Source organism: Zeus faber (genome assembly GCF_960531495.2).
Source record: "Zeus faber genome assembly, chromosome: 11".
NCBI lineage: Eukaryota > Metazoa > Chordata > Actinopteri > Zeiformes > Zeidae > Zeus > Zeus faber.
In genome coordinates, this window is record NC_137205.1 from 21,416,257 (window position 1) to 21,441,165 (window position 24,909).

At 45.7% G+C, this 24,909-nt stretch overlaps 3 protein-coding genes across 3 annotated transcripts in view; 2 read left to right on the top strand and 1 right to left on the bottom strand.

Moving 5' to 3' along the window:
* The window catches only part of ntn1b (netrin 1b), a gene marked incomplete at its 3' end in the record, with an annotated part of 55,885 nt that extends 52,924 nt beyond the window's left edge, over positions 1-2,961 (bottom strand). Inside the window, exons 1-2 of the mRNA XM_080009017.1 lie at positions 2,801-2,961; positions 1,312-2,434 (exon numbers count right to left, since the gene is read on the bottom strand). Of these exons, the coding sequence (XP_079865143.1) occupies positions 1,312-2,389 (1,078 nt within the window). The 5' untranslated portion in view covers positions 2,390-2,434; positions 2,801-2,961. The remainder of the gene's footprint in view (positions 1-1,311; positions 2,435-2,800) is intronic.
* A 3,119-nt stretch (positions 2,962-6,080) lies between these two features.
* Positions 6,081-15,940, top strand: LOC307237341 (phosphoinositide 3-kinase regulatory subunit 5-like). The gene is made up of 17 exons (XM_080010054.1): positions 6,081-6,198; positions 7,518-7,618; positions 7,709-7,777; positions 8,029-8,167; positions 8,751-8,820; positions 8,974-9,151; positions 9,900-10,071; positions 10,243-10,311; positions 10,429-11,297; positions 11,552-11,677; positions 11,922-12,059; positions 12,439-12,532; positions 12,673-12,749; positions 12,867-12,936; positions 13,093-13,175; positions 13,285-13,403; positions 14,173-15,940. The coding sequence occupies exons 1-17, from the start codon at positions 6,114-6,116 to the stop codon at positions 14,318-14,320; spliced, it is 2,607 nt and encodes an 868-aa protein (XP_079866180.1). The 5' UTR covers positions 6,081-6,113; the 3' UTR covers positions 14,321-15,940.
* A 2,059-nt stretch (positions 15,941-17,999) lies between these two features.
* Positions 18,000-19,811, top strand: mfsd6l (major facilitator superfamily domain containing 6-like; the record flags this gene model as incomplete). Its single annotated transcript, XM_080010055.1, has 1 exon — positions 18,000-19,811. One exon carries the CDS (start codon positions 18,000-18,002, stop codon positions 19,809-19,811), a length of 1,812 nt encoding a protein of 603 aa, XP_079866181.1.
* Positions 19,812-24,909: the final 5,098 nt, after the last annotated feature.

Below are 24,909 nucleotides of genomic sequence, written 5' to 3' on the forward strand. Positions count from 1 at the left end.
TTTGATATAACTATAGAAAGTGTTTCATTTCACAAATTTCACATTCATTTTATGAAGAAGATCGATTGGATTGACTCAAATATCGTGACTAAACTGCAACCGATTCAGCTCTGTCTCCTAGTCACACCATTTGGAGACATATAGATCATAACTGAACATGAATATTTTAATAAATGTATTTTTTAAGGGTTGTTTTTTTTTCCAACATCTTTCTTTTCATTTGACCCAAATAAACCACAGGACTGTAATCCTCTTTGGGCAAAATCCGGCCCCCAAGTTGATATAAGCCACTCACCTCTGTTGGAAATGAGCAGCAATTAAACTCTGCTGATAGAATATAAACTTGTTTTGCATCCCCCCACTGAATGGCTTTACCCCTCCCTCCGAAGTGGGAGTTTATACCCTACGTGCCAACAATGTGAATAAAACCGCCCTGTTTCCCCCAAAGCGATAAAAGCACCTGCTTGTGCAAACACCGCACGAAGCAAAGCAACGTTTCCTTCCGTAAAAATGCAATGAAGGAGATGGCCTCACGCACGAGGGTCTGGGGATATTTCCTGCTCCCTCTTTTTTTTTTTAAATCTTGTAACAAATGAAATATAGGAATAGGAAAGAAAACCGTGAGAAAAGTACTTTACGCACCGCCGCGTTGAACGTTCATTTAAGGTCGTGCGGTTCTATTTGCACCATGTCACTTGGTGATGATTGCGTCTATATCAACTTTTTATTCGTGATGCGTTTTCATTGTGTTTATTTTAGTGTTTAATGTGGAAACAATAGTTTTAAAATAAGCAAACAAAATGTAAATTAATTTCAACGAGTTAAAGGTATATAACTATTTTTACAGGATTGCCGTTTTTAAGTCCAATAATTCCTTTATATAGATATGATTTAGAAAAGCGGGTTTTTTTGGTTTTTTTTTTAATCTTATTTTACTTTAATTGATCAACGCATCTGCACGTTTCCACATTTCAGCAACAGACAAAGCGCCAGTGTTCCACATATTTCCGGTTGAATTGTTAATTTACAACAATTTCACGAGATCGCGACTCCTAAATCAAATCTTATAAATAACACATTCTATCCGACGGGGGAAAATCTGCATCTCACGATAACGAACGAGCAGGTGCGCCGTGCGTAAAGTGCGTGCGTAAAATCTACCCCAACCCCCAATACTCGCATATGCATGCAGACGCCGAGTTCAAATTAAAGGACGAAATCGTCCAAAAATCGACCCAAAACAAAATAACGGATCCGTCAACTGACCCGAGGGGACGGGTCGACGTATAGGGGAAAAGGGCTTCGTCTTACCCACGCACTCGTTGGCCTCCCGGGCCGTGGCGCGCTGCCAGGGCCGGTCGTAGTGGAAGGGCTTGCAGCGGTCGCACTCGGGCCCCGCCGTGTTGTGCTTGCACTCGCACACCAGGTTCCCGTCGCGGTCCTTCACGCACTTGGACGCGTGGCCGTTGCACTTGCACCTGCCGCCCACCTGCAGGTCCGACACGGCGTAGAAGTACGAGTCCCGCGCCAGCTCCGAGTCGTCCTCGTTCTCGTCGCCGAAGGTGTGCAGCCGGCTGAAGGTCACCTTGACGTCCGTGGCCGTCACCCAGTCCTGCAGCACCGGGGAGTTGTCGAAGTCGTGCGCCGACGGCCGCCCGTCCAGCGTGCTGAAGGCGATCAGGCCGCCGGTCAGCGGCTGCATGTCGGTGTGGGAGTCGGTGCACACCGCCTCCTGCTCGTTCTGCTTGGTGATGGCGGCCTTGCTCTGCCGGTTGTACATCTTCTTGCACTGCGTGGAGTAGAACTGGAAGGGCGTCCAGGAGCGGCCGTAGTCCATGGACTTGAAGATGGCCATGGACTCGGGCCGCGGGGAGCAGAACTGCAGGCTCACGTACGTCACCTCGAACTTCTTGCCCAGCGACAGCGTGAGCGTCACGTTGTGCGGGTGCTGCACGTAGTTCTCGGACTGCCAGCACGTCAGGTTGTGCGGGTTGTTCAGGTCGGTGAGGTAGGCGGGCGGGTGGCTCTTCTTGGGGTCCCCGGCGTCGCACGTGTGGCAGTCCCGCGTGCGCTCCTCGCCGCGCTCGGTCACCACGCAGTACCGCGTCGCCGCGGGGCTGCCGCACGCGCTGGACGCGCGCACATCCTTGCCGAACGCCGAGTTGACGAAGTCCGGGATGCACCGGCGCGGGTTGCCGTTCTCGTCGTAGCACGGGTCCGGCGGGGAGGACTGGGCCGCGAACATGCTGAGCCCGTACCCGCCGCCGCCGCCGCCGCCGCCGCCTGCGGCTCCCCCCGCTCCCGCCGCGTGGACCCCCGTCGCGGAGAGCAGGGACAGGGTCACCAGGGCCCCGAGGACCAGGACCCGGACATGGCAAGGCCTCGGCATGGTGGGAGACGCGCCTCTCTCCAGATCCCCGGTCAGTCTCTGGTGCTGGAATGGACACATCAATACATTAATAACACACTAATAACACTTTACCAAGGGCACAGTGTGGTCCGATAACACGGTGAGGCATCGAACCATTGAACAATGAGACATGAAAACTACTTAAAACATGCACACTATTAATGCAAACTACTTAAAACATGCACATTATTAATGCAAACTACTTAAAACATGCAAAATATTAATGCGAACTACTTAAAACATGCACGCTATTAATGCAAACTACTTAAAACATGCACACTATGAATGCAAACTAGACAAACATGCAAAATATCAACGCAAACTAGTTAAAACATGCACACCGGTTAAAGTGCAGGAGGAAAACAGAACGCTCCACAGAGGACACTCTACCTCCAAGTGTTCAGTCTGACAGTGAACAGTGGCAGAACTACAAAAATGAAAGATAAAAACAAATAAATACAAATCAAGAATCTCTCCAGTTCACACGCGTAAAACCAGGCCCAGGCTGCTGTTTCATCAGCCTTTTAACCACTTTGAAACTTTCCCCCCGAAATAATAAATATAAAGTATAATGGCAAGTGAGCAGCTGGCCGCGCGTCTCCCAGTCCTCCCTCTGTTCAGTCACACCTCTGCCCACCTCTCTCTCTCTGCTCCCATTCTCTCTCTCTCTGTCTCTCTCTCTCTCTCTCTCGCTCTCTCTCTCTCTCTCTCTTTCTCTCCCTCTCGCTCTCCGCTCCCATTCACCCTCTCTCTCTCTCCCCCTCTGTCTCTCTGCTCCCATTCACTCTCTCTCTCTCTCTCTCTCTCTCTCTCTCTCTCTCTCTCTCTCTCTCTCTCTCTCTTCCTCCCTCTGCTCCCATTCTCTCTCTCTCTCCCTCTCTCCACCGCTCTCCTTCTCTCTCTCTCTCTCTCTCTCTCTGCTCCCATTCTCTCTCTCTCTCTCTCTCTCTCTCTCTCTCTCCCTCTGCTCCAATTCTCTCTCTCTCTCTCTCTGTCTCTCCCTCTCCCTCTGCTCCCATTCTCTCTCTCTCTGTCTCTCTCTCTCTCTCTCTCTCTGTCTCTCTCTCTGCTCCCATTCCATGTCTCTCTCTCTCTCTCTCTCTCTCCCTCCCTCTCTCCCTCTCTCTCTCTCTCTCTCTCTCTCCCCCTCCCTCCCCCTCTTCTCCCATCCCTCTCTCTGTTGGAAAGGGCAGGAAAGGCTCCGGATCCTCTGAGGAGTTTGGGCTTTTGGGGGGAAAAGGAGACGCTGTGCGCGGGGGAAGGGAAACAGCGACCTCTTCGGGTGAGCTTCGGTCATTGCATCTAAAAAGACGGACGCAAGACGCGCGAACAGCGAATCGTCTGAACGAGTCCTCCCACCAAAGCACTCAGTGTGACGAACGCGCCACGATTCTGATGACATGTGACTGATGTGACATGTGACGCGTTTTTGATAGAAGTAAATTGTTTTTTTTTTTGAGATACATGTTGCACTTCCAATATTTTGGGAGACAAAGAGTGAAAGAAAGACAGACGGCTCAAACTAAAAACAGCACCTACCAAGCTGCTTATAATGCATGTTTTTTTTTTACATTTACATTTTTTTTTTGCACTGTTTTGTAAAACTTCTGCAGCCGTAACACACGTATTTAACACAACACCGTACGGTGCTCCTCCCATACGCGCACTCTGAGGCCCTATGCCTCCAGTTCCTGTTATGCAGCACGGTCTGGTGTGTTTTTGTTTTGTTTTTACAGGATCAGCGTCTTTCTTCAAGAGGCTTCATCTCCTCAGCACCACGTCCCAGCTGAATCAAATGGTTTTAACTGGACTTAAGAAGTTGCAGGTAATAATTACTTTCCATTTATAAGATTCTTTCTATTGGTGTGTACTGTGCAGTACGTGTGTAGTGATGCAATTTCTTTCGTTTCTTAAGTGTAAAAAAAACACCCAACACCCAGCACTATGAAGTGTTATCACCCAAAATCCACCTGATTATTAATTTTATCTATATCTATTCGATCTATGTCAAGTCTTTCCTGACATCCTCCAAATTACACTGTATTAACAGGAAGTGGACTAGAATAACCTCAATGCTGGTTGACAAGCATTTTGGTATTTCTGAATTATTATAATTAAGTCTGTTGCTCTGACAGTACATCAGGCATGTAAGTACACTATGTGTGTGTGTGTGTGTGTGTGTGTGTGTGTGTGTGTGTGTGTGTGTGTGTGTGTGTGTGTGTATACAGTAGCAGTGGGAACATCTGTTTCCTCAGCAGACAATTGGCAATCCTGTTTAGGAATAATGGCAAAGCAGATTGCTATTACTGTATGGCAACAATGAGTCAGACATAGTATAGAACAGAACAGTATGTGAAAAATGAATCCTTTAGTTTATTTCACCATGAACATTTTCTTTATTATTATTATTATTATTATTATTATTATTATTATTAATAATTATTTATTTATTTTCTTTCAAGTACATTTTCCACATACAACAAATTTGTCATGGTAAAGATCGGTGCATTAAAAAAAATGCATTCTGAAGAATTTAACAAAAAAACAAGTGGTGCAAAAAACATTTAACATAAAAAACAAAAATCCAAATATGCAGAATTGATTTGCTATATATATATATATATATATATATAAATATATATATAGATATATTTATATATATATATATACACTGTATATATATAACAAATCAATTCTGCATATTTGTGTTTAATTCTGCCTAAACAATGTATTAAAACGCAATTAAAATGCTATTTGTCCCACTGGTGTTTTTCCTGTTTTGACGGCAACAGATGACCCGACACTCCCACTCATCGTGTCACTGAACCTCCAGCATTCAGAGCTGGACACAATGACAACTTCCTGTCTGTGGATGTCCGCAGTGGAGTCCCATGCACGGAAACACTCCATTCGTATCCCCAGGGACTTAATTCGCTACACAGTACAAATTTATTCAAATTTTCAACTCAACGTTTATAGCTCCTTTGCAAAGATCTAGTGAGATAAGTTGCTTGACAGATGCTCATAATGCAAAGGACAAGATAGAATAAAATAAAACATAGGAGGATGAGACAAGATAAGCGTAAGTTCTCCCGCTGAACACACATATACAGTAAAATTTACTGTATATGTGTATATATGTGTATTTTACTGTATATTAAATGTATGTAATCAAAATGAATTTTTTTTTTTATATTTGGTTATGTCATTGATTTCTTTTCATATACTTCATTGATTATTCCTGAATGTATTAATAAAGTAAAATAATGACAACATTTTTTTTTTTTTTATTAATTTCATTATTAAGGCGCCAAAGGCACACTCACTGTTACTACACATAGTATTATTCAACTTATAGGGTTTCAGCGGCACTTCTCCCAGAGTTTTAGAACCACACAGCTGAAGATGCCACAGGAAGCGGCCCTTCTCCAGATCGTTTCCACCCCGTCTCTTCACAATAATTCTTTCATGTCGTTGGCAAACGAAAAAGTAGAAGTTGCACTGGGGAGAGGAGATGACTCAGTGGTTTTGGGAGGATGTGGTCGACTACACTCATCCCCCTTGTTCCTCTTGGTGCAGCCGTTGTGTTTGTGCCGCTGTCAGTGACGCTCGCAGTCACTCGTTCCCTTCTCGGTTTTGGCGATTCCTGCAGGTTTGGTTCGGTTGAGGGATGTACTTTCTGTGGGTGTTCCGAGGATGAGAGATGGAGCAGAGCTCGTGCACGGAGGACCGGATCCATCACGTCCTGCAGGGCTGCCTGGCCAGCCTGGGCCAGGAATCCAGCAATGGTGGGTCAACACGGACATGCGTTGTTCCTTTAAAAGGTTATTTCACTCAAATTCTCTCTCTAAAAAAAAAAAGAAAAGATAATTCAACAGCATACCTTCGATAAGGGCATACAGAGATAGCGACAGGCTACATGCTAACTGCGTTAGCTCAATGCAGAGGCTGCAGATGGGATCAACTAGCCTAGTTCCTGTGAAAGAGTACCCCCTTAAGTATGATAAATATCATGCAGTTGCAATAGATAGGGTTTGAATATATGAAAACAATTATCCCAATAAACCGATACAAGTGGTGTATTAGCAGGGGTGAATATGTACAAAAAATATATATTTAAATATATACAGACAAGAGGACACAAGTCCCACTGCTGCCTTGCGCCTGTAGTGGCCTGGGATAGGCCACAAATACCTGAAAATCAACTAAAGAAAATTTTGACTGAGACATTGTCGAGACGCCGTGCGAGTCAACTAGGAATCGAAACTTGGCGGCGAGGAGGGAGGAGGAGGGCGAGGTGCCAGGGGAGAAATACATCATGATACTGTAGAAAAGAAGTCACTGGATGCAAAAAATGGAAGGTTTCTGCCTGTTTCTAGATAGATAAGATAACATTAAAAACAAGACAATAATAAAGAAATGAATGAAATAAATGTGTGGCAGTTTCTCCTACCACACGCCACCCCAGTGATGTGTTCAGGGCCCTCCAGGACACAGAGACACAGAAGAAGGTGGGTTGAAAAGACCAGTTTATTGTCGAGCGCGGGGCAGCTGGAATCAGCCCAGGAGCAGATGGACATGTGTCAAGACAAGGGCTCCTCTCCTGAGTGTGTGTGTTTTTTTTTTTTAAACCTGTTGCTCATTAGAGCAAACAGCGAGCGACAGGTACGCAGCCACTCTGACCCCAATGACCTAGATCCAGGTCAGGTGTGGCTGCTCAACCCAGACCATCTCCGCACCACAAAATGAAATAAAAAAAAGATGTGGAAATATTTCGAAAAGTTAAAAAAAATCTACAGTTAAACCTGAAACCTGTTGATAACCTAAAAAATATATATATATATATATATTCATCGCAGAATATTTAAATTAGACCAGAATTAATGCATTTCTTATATAATTCATGAGGGAATTAGGTGTTTTATCACTCCCAATAAGGTTATATTTGGTATTTTTGAACTCTCTATATCTGTGACCAATGAGATCACATGATCTGAGATCCATGATGAAACCTTCATGGAGAAGTCAGTTAGTATTTAACACTGACTGTGTGTGCGTGCATGTGTGTGTGTGTGTGTGTGTGTGTGTGTGTGTGTGTGGTGTGTAGCTGCGCTGTGTGTCACCCGCTGGTGTCTGGAGGAGCTGGTGAAGAGAGAAGCGTGCCACTTCCTCATCCTGCTGCAGCACATCGTGAGGAAAGCCGAGGAGGTGAAGGAGAAAAGAGGCAGAAAGAGCTTTTCAATGTGTCCTGGTTCCACTGCTCTGACCCTCGTGCTCTCATGGCTTTTCCCCCGTCAGGTGTTGGAGCGATGCCAGTATGAGCTGGTGGTTCCTCTCACTCTGCTCTTCTCCTCAGCTCTCCTCAAAGTACGTTTTGGGAGTATACACTATTTACTGTATATATAGATGTGCCATTCACAGACATAATAACTATTACTATTATTATCCTACTATTATTGTAGAAAATGTTCGGAAAATTAAAGTGTCCGGCAGCACATCCCAGTAACAACCAGTGGTTTACTCCCAGGTTCCCGCAAAGCAATGAATAATTCAGCCGCTTAAAAATGAAATGATAGAAAATGAAATAAGTAATAATAGTCCAGTGATTTTCCCTGCAGGTCCCTCACTGGTCTCCTGGAGCCTCCGTGCTGCAGGAAGCCTACGAGCTGTTCCACAGCTTCCTGTCGTGGCCCGAACCGTGTTGTTCGGCCTCCAAACGCCTGCTGCAGACCATTAGCCTGGAGCTCAGGGCGCCAGGTTCTCACATTGCTGTCATTCTGTCGATCTTCTGTAGTCTGTGGTCCTACCCATCGGAAAGTAATCAGAATGTGATGTGATCCCGGGGGGGTCCACAAACACTTTAGTGGCAAGGTCACCTTGGTAGATGAGTTCTGGCTGTCACCTTAACTTCAAAGTTCCTGACAAAAAAAATGCAAATCTCATAACAAAGAAACCAATCCGCTTGAGTGATGTTGGGTGTATAGATTTTATATGTATGTATATATGTCTTTTATGAAAAACTAAAAATATACAGAAAAAAACCCCAATAATTTTTCCACAGACTCCCTGCACGTCCCTCACTGACCCTTAGGGGGCTGCGGGGTCTCTCTCTGAGGTTAACTTGCTAATTCATTTATTTCATCTGAGTCTCACCAGTAAATCATTGCGCTGATTTTACATTTGAATTTTGACTGTGGATTTGTGGATATGAATGACTCATTTTCACCACAGTGATTAACACTGAATCACTGTGATTCAGTGTTTGTACACTGAATCACAGTGACCTTTGGTTTGCAGTGAGGGTGGAAGTGACGCTGATTTTTGCCAAATCTTTTTCCAGGTATTTCTTTTCAGCGGCTGGTGAGGGAGGAGCAAGGTGTGGCCCCTGGGAGCCAGTACTCCAAAACAATGTACGTTACATGCAGATAACATCTCACAACAATATACCAAGACACCACTTTATTAATTCCTTGCTGGAAATTCAGGATTTTTATGACAATTGGAAAAAAAAAGTTATTTCGTCTTATTGTTTACGAATCACATTTTAATGATTTATCTTTTAGAACGGTCCTGATGCTTAGTCCCGCTGAGGATGTCCCCCCGGAGCTCCAGTCTGTCTCTGAGCAGCTCACTGCTTCCCAGTTCTCCCAGAAAGACGTCGCCGTGGGCCTGATCGCTCACGCCTTCCAGGCCGTCCTGGGCGCCAAGTTCCCAAATACCCAAATCCAAGCTGCTCTGCGGGTGTGTGACCAAAACTACTTTAATCACTTTTCCACCATTAACCTCTATTCTCCACGAAGGAGGTCATGGTATTCCACTGATTGTTGCAGAGTTTACACGTGAATTGTCTTTTTCTTTTAAAGAACTCGCATATCTTTAACTTTTTTGAAACTTCACTTTTATTATTTAATTGTCTTACATGTTTTAATATTTTTTATTTGTTCTTTTACTCCACCAATGATTTTCTAGATGTATCTTGTCAGTTTAAGATAAATATTAATTATTAATAATATTAATAAAATTAAACAACGTGGCCGTTTGAATGTTGCGTTTTAAAAAAAAATGCCAGATCAAGTATATACAACTTTTTTATGGGCAAGGAGTTTAGTCTTCCAAGGAGCTTTACCATACGTATAAAACTGTTGGAATCCCTGAGCTCAAACAAGGGAACTAAACATGCACCGAGGGCGACATCTAGTGGAGAAACTGCGGGAAAACATGAAAACTGAATCGGCTCAGGGGTTGGAACGTTGACACAATTCGTTATTTCCAGATTTTTCCTCCTTCTAAATAATTACGCCTGCATTGAAAATGGAAACAACGTTTCACTTAAAAAAATATATTATTTTGTGTTATGAGGAAAACACCCTAACATCACCCCCATCAGTCAGCAAAACCTCCAGGGGAATTTAGAAGTTTTCAACAACTTTTAACTTCTAACAACTTTTTATGATAACGAGGAGGTCCATCCATTTGTTTTTTCATCCAGTGGAGAGGAGCGGAGGAGGTGGAGAAGCTGCTGTCGGCCGTGACGGTCGCCATGGAGACGGCCGCCTCCAGCGCAGACCCGGGACCAGCCAGACAAGAGCTGCAGCGCAGCATGGAGAGGCTGGCGGAGAGTTTTCGGATCAGGTGGGCCGGTGACGACGGCGACGAGAACGGTGAGGCGCGGAGGAGCGAAATACGAACTAATATTTTATACCTAATCAGAATGAAACCTTATTTTCTTAGTTGCGTAAAGGCCAAAAAGGCCTCTGCTCAACTTTACCCAAGGGCACGTTATGGTTATTTTGAAAAGAGCAGATATTGAAGTGTTCTCCGCCTCTCATTAGGGTCTGTTGAGATGGCAGTGCTGCCCTTTGCCAAATGCCACGTGTGCTTGTGGAACAAAGACAACTTTGGTAAATGTTCCTTCTTCCTTCTGTATAAAGTTATTTCAGCTTTGAAATCCTTTCAAGTTTTCTATCATTTATCTGGTGAACTATTTGACCTCTTTTTTTTTTTTTTTAACTTCTCAGATAACCTGAGCGACATTCTTGCAAGGGAACTGGACAAAGATCTACTTCCAGACTGTTTTCACAAATCTGATGTTCCAGATGAGGATGATGAGGGTGATACTAATGGGGTAAAAGAAGGAGAAGAGGAACAGGCAGCGGAAACGGAGAAGCAGAGAGTGAAGGAGGAGGAGGAGGAGGAGGAGGAGGAGGTACCGAACCACCGTATGTCCACCGTGTCCTCCTCCTCTAGGGACTCGGTGTCCTCCAGCTTCTCTCTGACCTCGGGGCCGTCCGAGTCGTCCAGCGAGGACACGGATGAGGGTTCGCCGAGGTCCCGGAGGAAACCCAAGAAGAAGTCCAGATCTCTCCTGGGCATCGACCGCCTCTCCTTGATGTTAATCTCCCGCGGCGGCAACTCCATCTGCCATCGGGCTCGGAGCATGGGTCACCGCGGCGACTGGGGCGTCAGGGCCAACCTCGCCAACGGACCCAGGGCCAAGCGCTCAGAGTCCCTGCCCAGGCAGGTTGGCCCCCAAAGTGGAGCCGCCCCGTCCCCCCAGGACTCGAGCCTGGGCCCCCGGTCCCCGGTGAGGCACGTGTGCGTCCGCCGGAGACCCATCCTGAGCTGCAACGATGACGACGCCGAGGAGGGCTTGGCCGAGGCTCCGGCCATGGTCAGGGTGGTGGTCTTCGGAGGGGACAGGGAGGCGGGCAGGCTGGCCAGGGCCTACAGCGACCTCCAGCAGAGGGAACGCAGGAGCCCTCGCCTCACCAGGGCCTGCAGGCTGCAGTTCTTCTTCATCCCCGCAAGGCGGAGGAGCTCCTCGAGTGCAGGACGAGTGAACTCCCAGAGTAACGGCCCAACGGGAAGCCCGATGAAGGCCGCTGTGGTAAGAGCAGAGGCTACCTCGGTCGGTACCTTAGTAGGTCTTTGCGACGGGTTCAATCGGGTCTTCAGTGCAGCGGATCACTTATGAGATGAGGAGAAAAAGATTCACCCAGAAAATAATAGGCTGGATGAAAACATGAATGTATAAACGAAGGAACAAACAAAAGCACAGAGTAGATTTAGATTCAGAACACCCTTCTTAGACATCTTTTTTTTTGTCCCGCGCTTTATTCATCAAATCATTTTGCTCTTTAGAAACCTAGCGCTGCGGCACCGGAGGAGAGCTCGACTGATATCGCCGAGCTGCTGGGCGTGATGGATCCCTGGTACCGACGCAGCGTCCTCAGTCTGCTCAGCTTGTCCTCCGACGTCCTGTATCAGGTGCTGTTACTACTACGACTACTACTACAAGATCCCGAGAAAGTTTCCCGAGAAAGTTTCAATGATGACTGTGCTGGTCCTCGTTTCACTGTTATCCCCTTACTAACGGTAGCGGGGAGATACCGGAAGTTCCAGTTCCTGAGACAGAATCTTATAGGATGGGATGCATGGGCCTAATGCGTATCAGATTGAGGGTCCTCAATTCGTTGTGAAAAGGTTGAGACGTGGCGCTCGTCTTTTCCAGACAACCTGTAAAGCGGAGGGAGACTCTGGCAGCAGCAGCAGCAGCAGTGTTCAGTGTCTCCCCCTGCTGGCCGACCTGGTGATGTACTATTGCAGGGCCGCCCAACAGCCTGCCCTGGTTCAGCTGTACCAGGCCGAGGTAACACACACACACACACACACACACACACGCACACACATACACACACACACACACACACACACACAAACATACACACACACACACACACACGCACACAAGCGGACACACACACACACACACACACACACGAACATACACACACACACACACGAACATACACACACACACACACGAACACACGCACACACGCGGACACACACACACACACACGAACACACACACGCGGACACACACACACACATACGCGGACACACACACACACACACACACATGGACACACACACACACACACACACACACACACACATGCACACAAATACAATCTCACATTTTTAAACATTTCATATGAAACCTTAAACTATTTTCTTGAGCCCAGCTGACCCTGGCAGGGGGAGGGACGGTCAGTGAGGTGTTCATTCACTCTCTGGAGCTGGGACACACTGCGGGAACCAGAGCCGTCAGGGCGATGGGTGAGTCAACATACTTAAACACACACACACACACACACACACACACACACACACACACACACCCGTATCAGCATAAACACACACACACACACACACACATTGCGCCGTCTGTTGTGGTATACTATGCATAATGTCTGCAGGTGCCGCCAGCAAAAGGTTTGGTATAGACGGTGACCGTGAGGCGGTGCCTTTGCCACTGGCTGTGGCCTACAACAAGGTAAATATTGTTCTTCCGCCCGTTCCTTCCCTTCTCACATTTCCTGTGCCGGTGTATTTCCCAGGGTGATTTGACTTGTTTATTTTAAGACTTTTGGACTCTGCTCTCCCCTCGCAGGTCACCGTCAGTGGAAGAAGTCAGTGGACAGAGGCGGAGATGGTCTGCACGTCGGTGAACCTGCGCAAAGGTCCGTTTCTATGGCGCCCGGCGGCAATTATTTCCTCTCAACATTGACTGTTTTATGGATTGGTAAAAAACGACACATAAAACGTCTTCCAAAACGACCCCTTTTTAAACATCTTCTTTTTTTTTAATCAAATGAAATGTCCTCTTCCTATTCCAGACTCTAGAATCGAGAGTCTGCAGCTGACCATGATAGAGGTCTTGAAGAGACAGAGCTCCAAGTCCAAGAAGGGCTACAACCAGGTGGGGCCGTGGAAGCGTCACGCTTTAAAAAAGACGGACGCCGTATCCCAAACGCAACCGAACCACAACGATCTCCTTCTCTGCCAACGCCGTCTTTTCCCCGCTGCAGCACATCTCCATCTCGGCGGTGAAGGTCGACAGGGTCTGGGTGAGCGGGGAAGACCAGGGGACGACGTTTGCGGTGTGTTTGGACCGAGACGAGAAGAGGATCATCCAGAGCGTCACCAGGTGCAGCATCAGACGCACGCGCACGTGCACGCGCACGCACACACACACACACACACACACACACACACACACACACACACACACACACATACATACACACACACATGCACACGCAAACGCACACACACACGCACACACACACACACGCATGCACACTCACACCTACATACACACACACACACACACGCACACGCACGCACACACACACACACATGCACACACACACACACACACACACACACACACACACACACACACACACACACACACGCACAGACATGCACACACACGCGCACACACACAATGTCATATCCTCATTACCTGGCTGCAAAAAGTGGAATACATGCAAACAGGGCTGTCATAATTAATTTAAGCTTTTTAAGATTTTAATGTAAAATAACAAATAATCGATACTGAGCCGTGCGAAGGGACAGGAGGACGAGAGTCTTTTCAGCTTTGTTCGTATCTCCCAATTTTTTTAAACGTGTTGTCAAAATAAAAGATGTAAAGGAAATCACATCAACGATCCTGACACCTCCCAAGAACTTCTGGCAGAGATTTCCTGAGACACCCGCCTCCTTCCATCCCAACTCTGCTCTGGAACTGTTCTATTTTACGGCAAGGGAGGTGTAGCAGCACGGGGTTGATGTGGGGGGAAAAAGAATATTGCGTAATCATCACATGAAAATCACATTAATCACAGCGTCCACATGCATGTATTGTCAAATGATGTGTTTTGCCTGGAGTCAGCTGTCTACTTTGTTGGCAGGTGTGAAGTGTGGCTCTGCTGCAAACCGGGCTCTAGTTCTGACTGGAGGTCCTACAAGCCCCTCCCGGGTCAGGTCCGGCCCCTGCACTCATCCTACCGCTCCCTGCTCTGCCTCCCCATCAATACTTTCACTTCTTCAAACCCCTGAGACCCTGGAAACCGTCTGGGACGCCCTGGGACGCTCTGCGGGCAGTTTTGGGATCCTCTGGTACGCGATGGGACGGGTTCAAGATGCCCTGGGACAGTCTGCGGCGCTCTGGGAAGCTCTGAAACACTTTTTGGTGTTTTGCGATAGTTTGTGATGCGCTACTGTAGGAAGCTCTGGGAGACCCTTCAATGTTCTGGGACAGTCTGTGATGCTGTAGAAAGCTTTGGAACATCTTGTAGTGTTCTGGCATGTGGTGCTCTAGAAAGCTCTTGAACACCCTGCAGTGTTCTGGGACAGCATCTGGGGCTCAAGAAAGCTCTGGAACACCCTGCAGTGTTCTGGGAGCTCCTGTGGTGCTCTAGGAAGCTCTTGGAGCACATTGGAAGCTCTGCAATACTCTGGTACACACTAGGATATCTTAGGATACTCCGAGATGCTCTTGCATGCTCTGGAACGCTCTGGGACACTCTTCTCTGTGATGCACCGGGACACTCTGGGACTATCTGGGGCGTTCTGGGAAGATCCTGGACCCACTGGGACACTCTGGACCCCCCTCGGGACATTCCCGGACACTCTGGGAAGCTCTAGGAAGCTCTGGGATGCTCTTGAATACTCTAGGGCAATGTACTCTGGGGTGTTCCGGGAAGTTCCAGGACTCACCGGGACACTCCGGGGGCAGGATGGGAAACTCTGGGTTGCTGTTCGGGGGTGAGGCCTCTTGCTCAACGACACCTCGGCCAGCAGACAACCAGCATAAATCCTGAACTACCGGTTCCACGTGTTTTGTTGTTTACTTTTGTTCCAGGCCCCGACGGACCACTAGAAATATGTTAATTGTGTGTCAAGTGACACAGCTACTGTACTGTACATATACTGCACGTTGCATGTTGAACCACGTGCACTTTTTCCTTGGCAACACGCGGAACACGCACATTTTTTTGGAGACTGCTTTTGAATGTAATTCACAATGAATAAGCATCATCTCGGGTTCATTTACATTTTCACCGCGTGCATTCACAAAAACAGAAATCATGTTTCAACTTTAATAGACACAGCTGGACTCGACGCCAAACACGGACATCGTATTCCCCAAACAAACGCTCTATTGATTCCTTTAACACATTAAAACCCCCAACACCATCAAGTGTGATAATCAGCCGTGTCATATCAGTCGTTTATAGAGTTCTCCGGGGTTCCGGTCCGGTCCAGCAGTAACGGTAGCAGTTCAACTTTCCTTGGATGTGGTCAAATTGACGCTGTTGTTATGTCTTTATGTGGTTATGTTGTAATGTTGTTATGGTGTTATGTTGTCTGTACTAGTATTAGTTGGCGATACAGGAGAATGACACTTTTCCTCCTCGTAAGTTCATCGCACAGTGTCCTGGAACAGACGACTGTGTTTTACGCTCCACCGGCTGCCGTGGAACACGGTGATAATAATGAGGATGTTGACACAGTCAAACAAGCCTTTTGTTTACATTGTGGGAAGTTGGTGTGTGACTACGTCCGCATCAGCTTTGTATTATGCCAAACCCGTTTTTTTTGTTTTTTTTAACAAAGACCTTTTCGAATTTGCATCAAATGTGTCAATTGTATATTCGCCACAGGTCTTTATTTATTATGGATACATTATGATAGCGTCTTAACTGACCAAATAAAATATTTATAAGTGGCATCACATGTGTGGTGTGTCTTATCTATTTTGTTCTATTCAATCAATCTACAAACCAAGTGCTCAACCAATCAATCAATCACTCAATCAATCAATCCATCATCCTCAATCAACCCTTGAGCAGTGGTGGAAAGCAACATATTTTTCAAGTGTTTGTAACTTTCCAACAGTTTCTGAGACTTTCCACTTGTACTCCGCTGCATGTAAAAGTAGATATCTGTACTTTTTACTGAATTACTCTACATGAGCATCATCGGCAGAAAAAAAAAAAAGGCTATAGTAGTACTTTACTACTTATTACTGTACGGACTGTCATATCAGAGCAGTATTTTAACCTTCAATCATTCAGGTACAATGAACAGCAGGTGCTGACAGACTTTAACTTCACCAGAAGTATCGACGTGGTACTTTCCCTTTTTGCCAGAGTCATCTTCCTCTCGGGGTATCTGCAGCGCCCAGCCGCCTCCGCGCCGCCGGGGGGCGCTGCCGACCCCTCCGCCGTTCCAGGTGGAAAAGACTCCCTCGGTGCGTGTGCGTTCCACGCGCCGTGCGGGACTCGGGCGTGTGCAGGTGTTCTCAGGTGTTTCTCAGGTGTTCTCAGGTGTTTTCTGCACGGCAACCGCGGAAACTATTCACCGGACGCGGGGAGCGCCGTGCGGTGAGGCGGGTTGACGTTTTGTTCTGAGCCGCAACGCTGAGCGGTAATTCACTAAACATCCGTTGATTCTCTTCCCCACGGGTCGGAAAGTTTGTGCGTGACGTGGACTAGAGAGAGCGAGAGAGAGAGACAGGTGCATGGAGGAAGATATTCTTATTTAATCAGCCATCATTATAATTATTAATGTTATTTTATTGTTTATATTATAGCACTTTATAATTATTATGATGATGATTATTATTATAAATGTTATTGTTATACCTATAATAATAATAATAATAATAATTATTATTATTATACTTATTATTATTGTTATTATTATTATACTCATTATTATTATACTTATTATTATTATTGTTATTATTATTATACTTATTATTATTATTATTATACTTATTATTATACCTATTAGTATTCGTTTTGTTATTCTTGTTGTTATTATTAACATGATTGTTGTTATTATTATTATTGATGTTGTAATTATTGTTATTATTATTGTTATTATTACAGTTAGCTCGTCATAGTTTTTGCGCATCCCTTCAACCAGTCTTCTGGATTTTCTGTTTGGCTTCTCATTGTTCAAAAAGCCTTTTTCAAACTCATTTAGCTCTCTATCATTTCTCATTCAAAAGTAACACATTTGAGAATGCTGGTCGCAAAGCAAATAGCACACGTAATGGAATTTAAGACTTAAATGCCATTACCACAAAACAGGCGATACCTTCTTTCCTTATTTCCCAATGTATGTATCTGTAAGTTATCCTTGTAGCCTCATTGAGATAAGTCATCTTACTTTTCTTTTCTTTTTTTAAATAAAAGCAGCTTCCATAAGTACACTGTCACAAACAGCACAGAGCAGATGGCACATCTGAGCAACAAATAGGTTTCTCTATCAAAACAACTTGATACTGACTAAATAAAATATTGCGTTATTTTCAGTTTCAACCAAATATGTCAATATTGATAATCCTCTAACGTAAGGTGGGAGATATTGGCGATAACTAGCCTCATTAACATGACTGATGTGGATATGATGACCAAGCAGATGGGGGCATTTATTGTTAATTTCTAGAAAAGTCAAATCAATTGTGTTTTCTTTTATGTTATGCAGGCTTTGAAACAATATCTGGGCTGGTATAACAATATTGATTTTTACCGATTTTCTTCACACCCAAAAAGCAAAATGACGGGTTGGATGAACGATCAGTGGTATCTTGGAAGCTCTTAAATGGACACTCTCTCTCTCCGTCTCTTTCTCAATCAACCTCTCTCTCTTCTAGCTGACATCCAATCCGCTCCTTCATGTGAAACCCACCGGTGGAGGGACTGAGCTCCTCGTCCTTGCTGCAATGAAGAGGAGCAAGCAGTTCGACGTGAGGGGCACCCTGGCTCTGGCCGGCGGCTTCAAGCTGCTGAGCTGCTCGGCCAGAGGCTGCGTCCTCCCCTTCCTTACACTGTTCTTCAGACAGCTGGGCCTGAGCCCGGCCATGACGGGCGTCATCATGGCCGCCAAGAACTTCATATCGCTGTTCTGGAGTCCCCTGGCCAGCATGCTGTCCAAGCACTACGACAAACGTAGGCTGGTGATCGTCGGTTCCCTTGTCTGTTCGTCCGCGGTCGCTCTGGTCCTTTCCTTCATGCCGTCCATAGACTTGCAAACGCTCACCGGCTTTTGTAACGGGTCCGATCTTGGCGTTGCTCCGACCACGGGCTTGAGTGATTCTCCACTCTCGAACAGCGTGGAACCAATCCTGTCTCCGCTTCTTCCTCACGCCAAAGACGCTGGTGTCATTCCTACTGCGAAAACGTTCAATGCCACCGAACCAGCCTACACTGTTTCAATCGCAGCCTCACTCCCTGTGCGGGAGGAGCATCATCATCATCATCATCATCTGGCGAATGAAACGTCTCATGAACTATCACAAGCAAATGACTCTGCTTGGCTCAACAGCAGCCTCAGAGCTTCCAACCGGTCGCACCCAATGAAGGGCAAGAGATCCTTGAACTCAGAACAAGGTGAGAAAGGGGAGGAGGAGAAAGCAGAGGAGGGGGGCGCTTTTGAGTTCCTGGGCAGCCTGAAGGTGATGGACGCCCAGCACCAGCTCTTCTTCTTGGTCCTCATCGCCGTGTCAGCGTGGGAGTTTGTATCCGCCCCTCTGGAATGGACGGTCGACGACGGCCTGTATGAGTACCTGGACTTTGTGGACGCCTCGGACCGCTACAGCAGCGCCGGGGTGTGGGGGTTGCTGGGGGCCGCCTGTGGCGTGGGAGGGACGGGCCTACTGGTGAGCCGCCTGGACTGTCTGATCGGCGGCGGCGGTGTCGCCCGGAGCGCCGTGCATTTCTACTGCTACGCAGCCCTGACGGCCCTGGTCCTGGTCCTGGCCGCTGTGCTGCCCCTCCACCTCAACAAGAAGTCGGACAAGGCCAACGGGCTCCTCAAGGCCGTGAAGCTGGTGCAGGGCCACCCTCGGGCGCTGCTCTGCGCAGCCACTGCCCTGCTGGTCGGCGCGGCAGGCTCGGCCGTGGACAACTTCCTCCTCTGGGGGATGCAGGACGCCGGGAGCAGCGAGATGCACGACGGACTATCGCTGGCCCTGGGGCTCCTCTCCCAGGCGGCGTTCCCTCACCTGGTCGGACGGCTCTTCAAACCTGTCGTCCCCGACAGGCTTCTCATCCTCGGGTGTGTGAGTTTTGCCCTTCAGTGCTTCTACTATTCCTACCTCTGGGGGCCGTGGGCTGCGCTCCCCGCCCAGCTGGTGAGCTGCTTCAGTGGCGGCGCCCTCTGGTGGGCGGTGCAGGTACAGTGCGAGGACGCGGCCACGCTGGGCGCTGAGAGGAACGTGTTGAGGGTTTACCAGTCCCTGTCTCTGGGGCTGGGAGCCGGACTGGGGAGCCTAGGCGGGGGGTTTGTGGTGGAGAGGTTCGGGGTGGCCTGGCTGTTCCGGGGTGCCGCCGCGGGCCTGGTGGTGTGGTCCCTGTGCCTCCCCCTGCTGCAGTGGAAAGCCCCCCACCAGCGCAGGATCAACTACTCCCGCCTCCTGGCCGCCGACGCAAGCGAGGCCAGCGACACCGACTCGGACCAGGAGCGAGACTGGCTGGACAGAGCGATGGAGGAGGACGGGAGCAACAACAATTATGGGAGAAGGATAAACCACTGAAAGAAAAAACAAATAAACTTGATTCTAGTTTAGTTACCTGGGTTTATGTATTACAAAAAACGTACTGTATGTGTTTTTTTTGCCATGGCTATATTTGGACCACGATACTTAAGGCGATTTAGCAGTAGATTGGACCTCTCCATCGATGATGTCTAAAAATCACAAACATACACGTTGCAGAATCATTACTCACACAGACACAATCACAAGTATCATCAAAAAGATATGCAATTAAAACTTTAAAGTCAACCACGAGAATGAGTGTTTTTTAACTTCAAATTTCAACTTTCCATTTAATTCCGATCGTGACCTGCATTGCCTTCCCCGATCCTGTGTCGGTTTGGGGGACACGTTTCGAAATGTAACCACCCATTATATTTAATCTCCAAGTTTGATATCAGACGCCTTGTGTATGAGTAGTGTATGCAGGTTCTTGCTAGATGTTAATGATGACAATCCAACTTTTCCATATAAATTAGTTATAAACGGCTGGGGAGATGTATAGATAGGAGGGAAATTCCAATGTCCCAGACTCTCACATCCGAACAATAGGCAGTAATAACAAACAATAGAATAAAAATACGAGAATTAATAGTGACGATATTTTGGGGGGAAAAAAAGTGAAATACACAAACCTAAAGAAAAATGGCAGGATTATGGAAAATAAACCTGAATGTTTTGGCGGTAAAATTGAATGCTGACAATACCCTAAAAACCAAAAATGAAACAAAAACAAAAATTTTATATAAACAAATTTACACTACTTCTGGTTGTGTTTTTTTTGTTTTTTGTTTTTTTTCTCCGTTTGTTTGTTTTTCATTAAAATATAGAGGATACATCACTACCGAGCAGGTTGGACGGCCCTCTCCACCCATTACAATACGAACCGCTTGAACCCGTTTGCTTAAGTACAAGGTGTGTGTGCTGAAGGAACGTCCAAAGCTGCTCTCAACACACGCCCACTGTGTTTGTCCAACGGTGCCTAATGCCCACGCGCTGCCATGGGCGGTCTCCTTGTTTGGTTCAAAATGATCAAGTCATAACCTCATATTAAAGCCTGATCAATACCCAAATACCCAACATCCAGTTCAGTGTGATGGGTTAAATCTCATTTAGAGATCATTCTGTTTTGGTAAGGTGATCCTTTGTGATGCAGGTGTGTGTGTGTGTGTGCGTGTGCGGTGATCTATTTTGATCTGGAACATCTTGTTGCCGTTCCCCTTCAATCCCTCTAAAGAAATGACTTTTTCACACAGTGCAGCCTTAATTACTTCAGTGGTGATTAAGGAGCCGGTCCGGGCTCCGCTCCGCTCTCCAGAACCTCATTGTTCTGGGTCCGGGCGGCTCCGGCCCACATGGCCGGCGGTCCAGGTAATTGAAAATCCTGCCGGAGCAGCAGCACCAGGAAAAAAAAAATTGCAGTTCCTTTGAACCGTTCGCCCTGACAACTTACAATATGATATTGAGTGTAACTGCATACAGGGAAAAATCTGAAACTCCATGAAAGAGCAATAAATACACATATATGTTTCATGTATTCATATATACAGGATATAGATTTTTATTATCTATTATTTCATTAAAAAAATAATACAATGTTACTATATATACACACACACACACACACACCGATCAGCCACAACATTAAAACCACTGACAGGTGAAGTGAATAACATTGCTCATCCCGTTCCAGTGGCACCTGTCAAGGGGTGGGATATATTAGTAACAAGTGAACAGTCTGTTGTTGAAGTTGATGTGTTGGAAGCTGGAAAAAATGGGCAAGCGTAAGGATCTGAGCCACTTTGAAAAGGGCCAAATTGGACACACACCCACTGTGTTTGTCCAACGGTGCTTGATGCCCATGTGCTGCCATCGACGGTCTCCTTGTTCGGTTCAAAATGACCAAGTCATAACCTCAAATTAAGCCTGATCAATACTCAACATCCACCTCAACATTCTCATCAGTGTGTTGAGTTTAATCTCATTTAGTAAGGTGATCCTTTGTGATGCAGGTGTGTGTGTGTGTGTGTGTGTGTGTCAAACCTGTCTCTCCAGAAACAGTAGCCCCTATTTTTAACACGCCCCGGGGGCAGATGTCTGGGAGATGCATTTAAAATGTTCAATTATGTCAAAGTTTTAAAACGTCACTTTAGGCTTGTCTTTTCACTCCCACCATTAGGTGTCAGCACACGCCATTAATTGCCATTTTTCTACTTCCAAAATAGCCAATACATGCCTCATATTATTTATATATATCAGAGTTTAATGTTTCTGTGGATGGAATTAAATTATCTAGAGGTTTATAGGTCTGAGTTTTATTCCATTAAAAAAAAAAAAAAAGGTTATGATTAGATTGCTTAAAGTTTTTGTGAAGTGGGATCCTTATGAAGGAAAGGATTCTTAAGTGTTCCTAGAGGTTGGTTGCCTTTTCTTTGGAGAGAAACATGTCCACGTAGGTGTGTCTCATTATAGGAGGAAGTAATACAAATATTTTGTCAATTTCAATATCAGTGTGTTATTTGATTTCATTTTGGTCATCATTCTAGGACGCTCTTAACTCAGCAATAATTCGCTGTTGAAATTTCCCATTTTTCCCCCTGATTTCGGGAACCTTTTTTCCTCCTCTTGGCTTGTGTTGCTATGTTGACCGGTTGCCATGGGGAGGAGGCCTCGGTGGAACATTTAGAAGTTGGACCGATGAATGAGGACTACGGTTTTTCAAACAAAAGACGTCGGTGCAGATTTCCTTCTTTTTGTATTGCTGTCGACTGGTCACGAACTGCACAGAAAAGCCCTTGGCCATGTAATTTAGAGGGACTAGTGTGTCATTTTTATATTTAATTATGCTTTTTAGGATACATCCGTTCATTGAATTGAGAACTAGGTGCCAGTTTTGCAGCCTACAGGCCAGGAACAGAGATCAAGGATATCAACGGAATGGAGCTTTTTGGATTGAATCACACTTTATTCATCACGTTGGGGGAGTTCACATGTTGACTCATTATAGTAATTCAAGTAAAAAACTAAGGATCAACGCAATGCGGGATCAATTAGTACAGAAAAATGTCCGTATTTTAAATTGCTCTGGATAATAGCGTCTGCAAAAGCATGGTCAAATGTAATATAATGATTTGAGAAAAGATTCAGATCAGTCGATGCAAATTTTTTTTGAGAACGGAGCAGAGAAAAATGTGTATTTGAAAGGTATTTGTGCTTCAAGGTGAATGGAGGGCCGTGGTTCTTAAAGGGTAATTCCACCCTAGGCTTTACTAGTCCAGTATGGAGCAGTGGTCTCAAACTCAAGTGACCCGGCCAGGTTGCCTTCTTCTTGGGAGGCCGTGTTGAACTTCAAGGGAATACCGGCCTGCTTCTTTCATTGCTTTTTCTCCCGTCCGTCAGTGAACGTCCTCGTAATTATGTTAGAAATCGCTTCGTTACGATCTAGTTAATTACGGTTCGTATTTTGAAAAACATTAAGAACGTTTGTGTGGATAAATCAAGCTTTTGTGATTCAAAAAGAAAAACTGAATAATTAAAAATTATTTGTGCCAAAAAAAAAAAATATATATATATTTTGGCAAAATTGAATAATTCTTGTGAGAATTCACATTCACATTCAGAGCCCAACCGACTCTTCTGGCTCTTGTTCGCCAGAAGTCCTTGCTCACCGTGCGTTACCGACTGAATCGAATAAAGAGTCAAGAAAATCTAACGGATCTTTTTACTGAGTGACTCGTTAAAAAATCGCAAAAAAATAAATAAAAAGAGTCGAACCTTTCATCACGATCAAGTGGGTGAAACCGCCGGGGCTGCTGTTCTGGCTGGAACTGAGGAAGTACTGCCGATGAATCAGTGCAGCCTTGCAATTTTGATGTTGCAACGGATAAGCTCATTTCCCTTTTTTTTTTTTCTGTAATCGGTATTTTGAAACATTTTCACAGCAGACCGTGAATTGATTGTTGGAATTTGGGACCTAAAAAGGGGGTCACGGGCCACAATCAAGAGTAGAGAACCCCTGCAGAAGAGGAAAACAGCTTGAATTCGCTGCTTGTTCTTCGGATAGACTGGTCAGAGCTCCCAAATAGAGCCCTAATCTTTCATAACTAGACGAGTTAAACTGGCCGCGGCTGAGGATATAGAGGACGAATTGATGAAACTCCCCCATCAACGACACCAGACGTAATTTATTCCGCAGCGGAAACTCTTCGTCCTTTTATGCAAAGTGTGACTCTCAGATGTCCAGTTGGCCGTCTGCGCCTGATGGTGTTTAGCATTCCTGCCCGGCCTCGGGGGCTGTAATCAGCCGTTGTGTCTGGGCCAGGGAGTGACTCACTGGGTGTTCCTTCCACCCTGCGTGGACGGACTGACGAGCAGCCCTCCCTCCCTGCCTCCCCTCCCCCGTCCTCCTCCCCCCTCCGCCGTTATCCCTTATCCCTTATCGCACCGTATCCTTCATCTCTGTCTGCCTCTGCTGCTCCCCTCCGTCGCTCCCAGATAACGAAGTAATGAATGGGAGTTTCAACTTTTTTTTTTTTTTTTTTTCTGCAATCCGGTTTGATCTGCTTCGTCATGTCCCATGTTGTGCTCAATGTGCAAGTCAGTGTGAATTCGGAAAGAAATATCCGGTGTGGGTGATTTTTTTTTGTTGTTGTTGTTTTTACCACTTTAAAACTGAGTTGTAGAACTGAATAGAAAACAACACAATAACATAAATGGAATACAAATAAAGTGAATAAATGGTAAAATAAATACAATACATACATAAACTAAATGAATTTAAAAAATATGTTATTTATTCCTATAGATAGGATTAGTTGTCTGACTGTGATTTACAGTTTTTGACTACTGCAGACACAATATACTTATTGGAAATGTCATTAGACAAAAAATGTCAGTAATAATAATAATAATAATCTATTTGTATAGCTCCATTCACACAAAATGTGCAGCTCAAAGTGTTTTAGAGACATTTAAGAATTAATAATGTACAGTAATTAATTTAAAGTGAATGACTAGTACATTTGAGGAGAAAAAAAACAGAATGACTATATTAAATGACTTTGTATAATATCGTGTGGTGTATCCAAGTAAAGGCTGA

Excerpts from the sequence above, each read along its gene's own strand:
- LOC307237341 (XM_080010054.1), top strand. The coding sequence starts at position 6,114 with ATGGAGCAGAGCTCGTGCACGGAGGACCGGATCCATCACGTCCTGCAG. Across the intron at positions 10,072-10,242 it reads TGACGACGGCGACGAGAACG|GGTCTGTTGAGATGGCAGTG; the intron begins GTGAGGCGCGGA and ends GCCTCTCATTAG. Across the intron at positions 12,937-13,092 it reads GTCGGTGAACCTGCGCAAAG|ACTCTAGAATCGAGAGTCTG; the intron begins GTCCGTTTCTAT and ends TTCCTATTCCAG.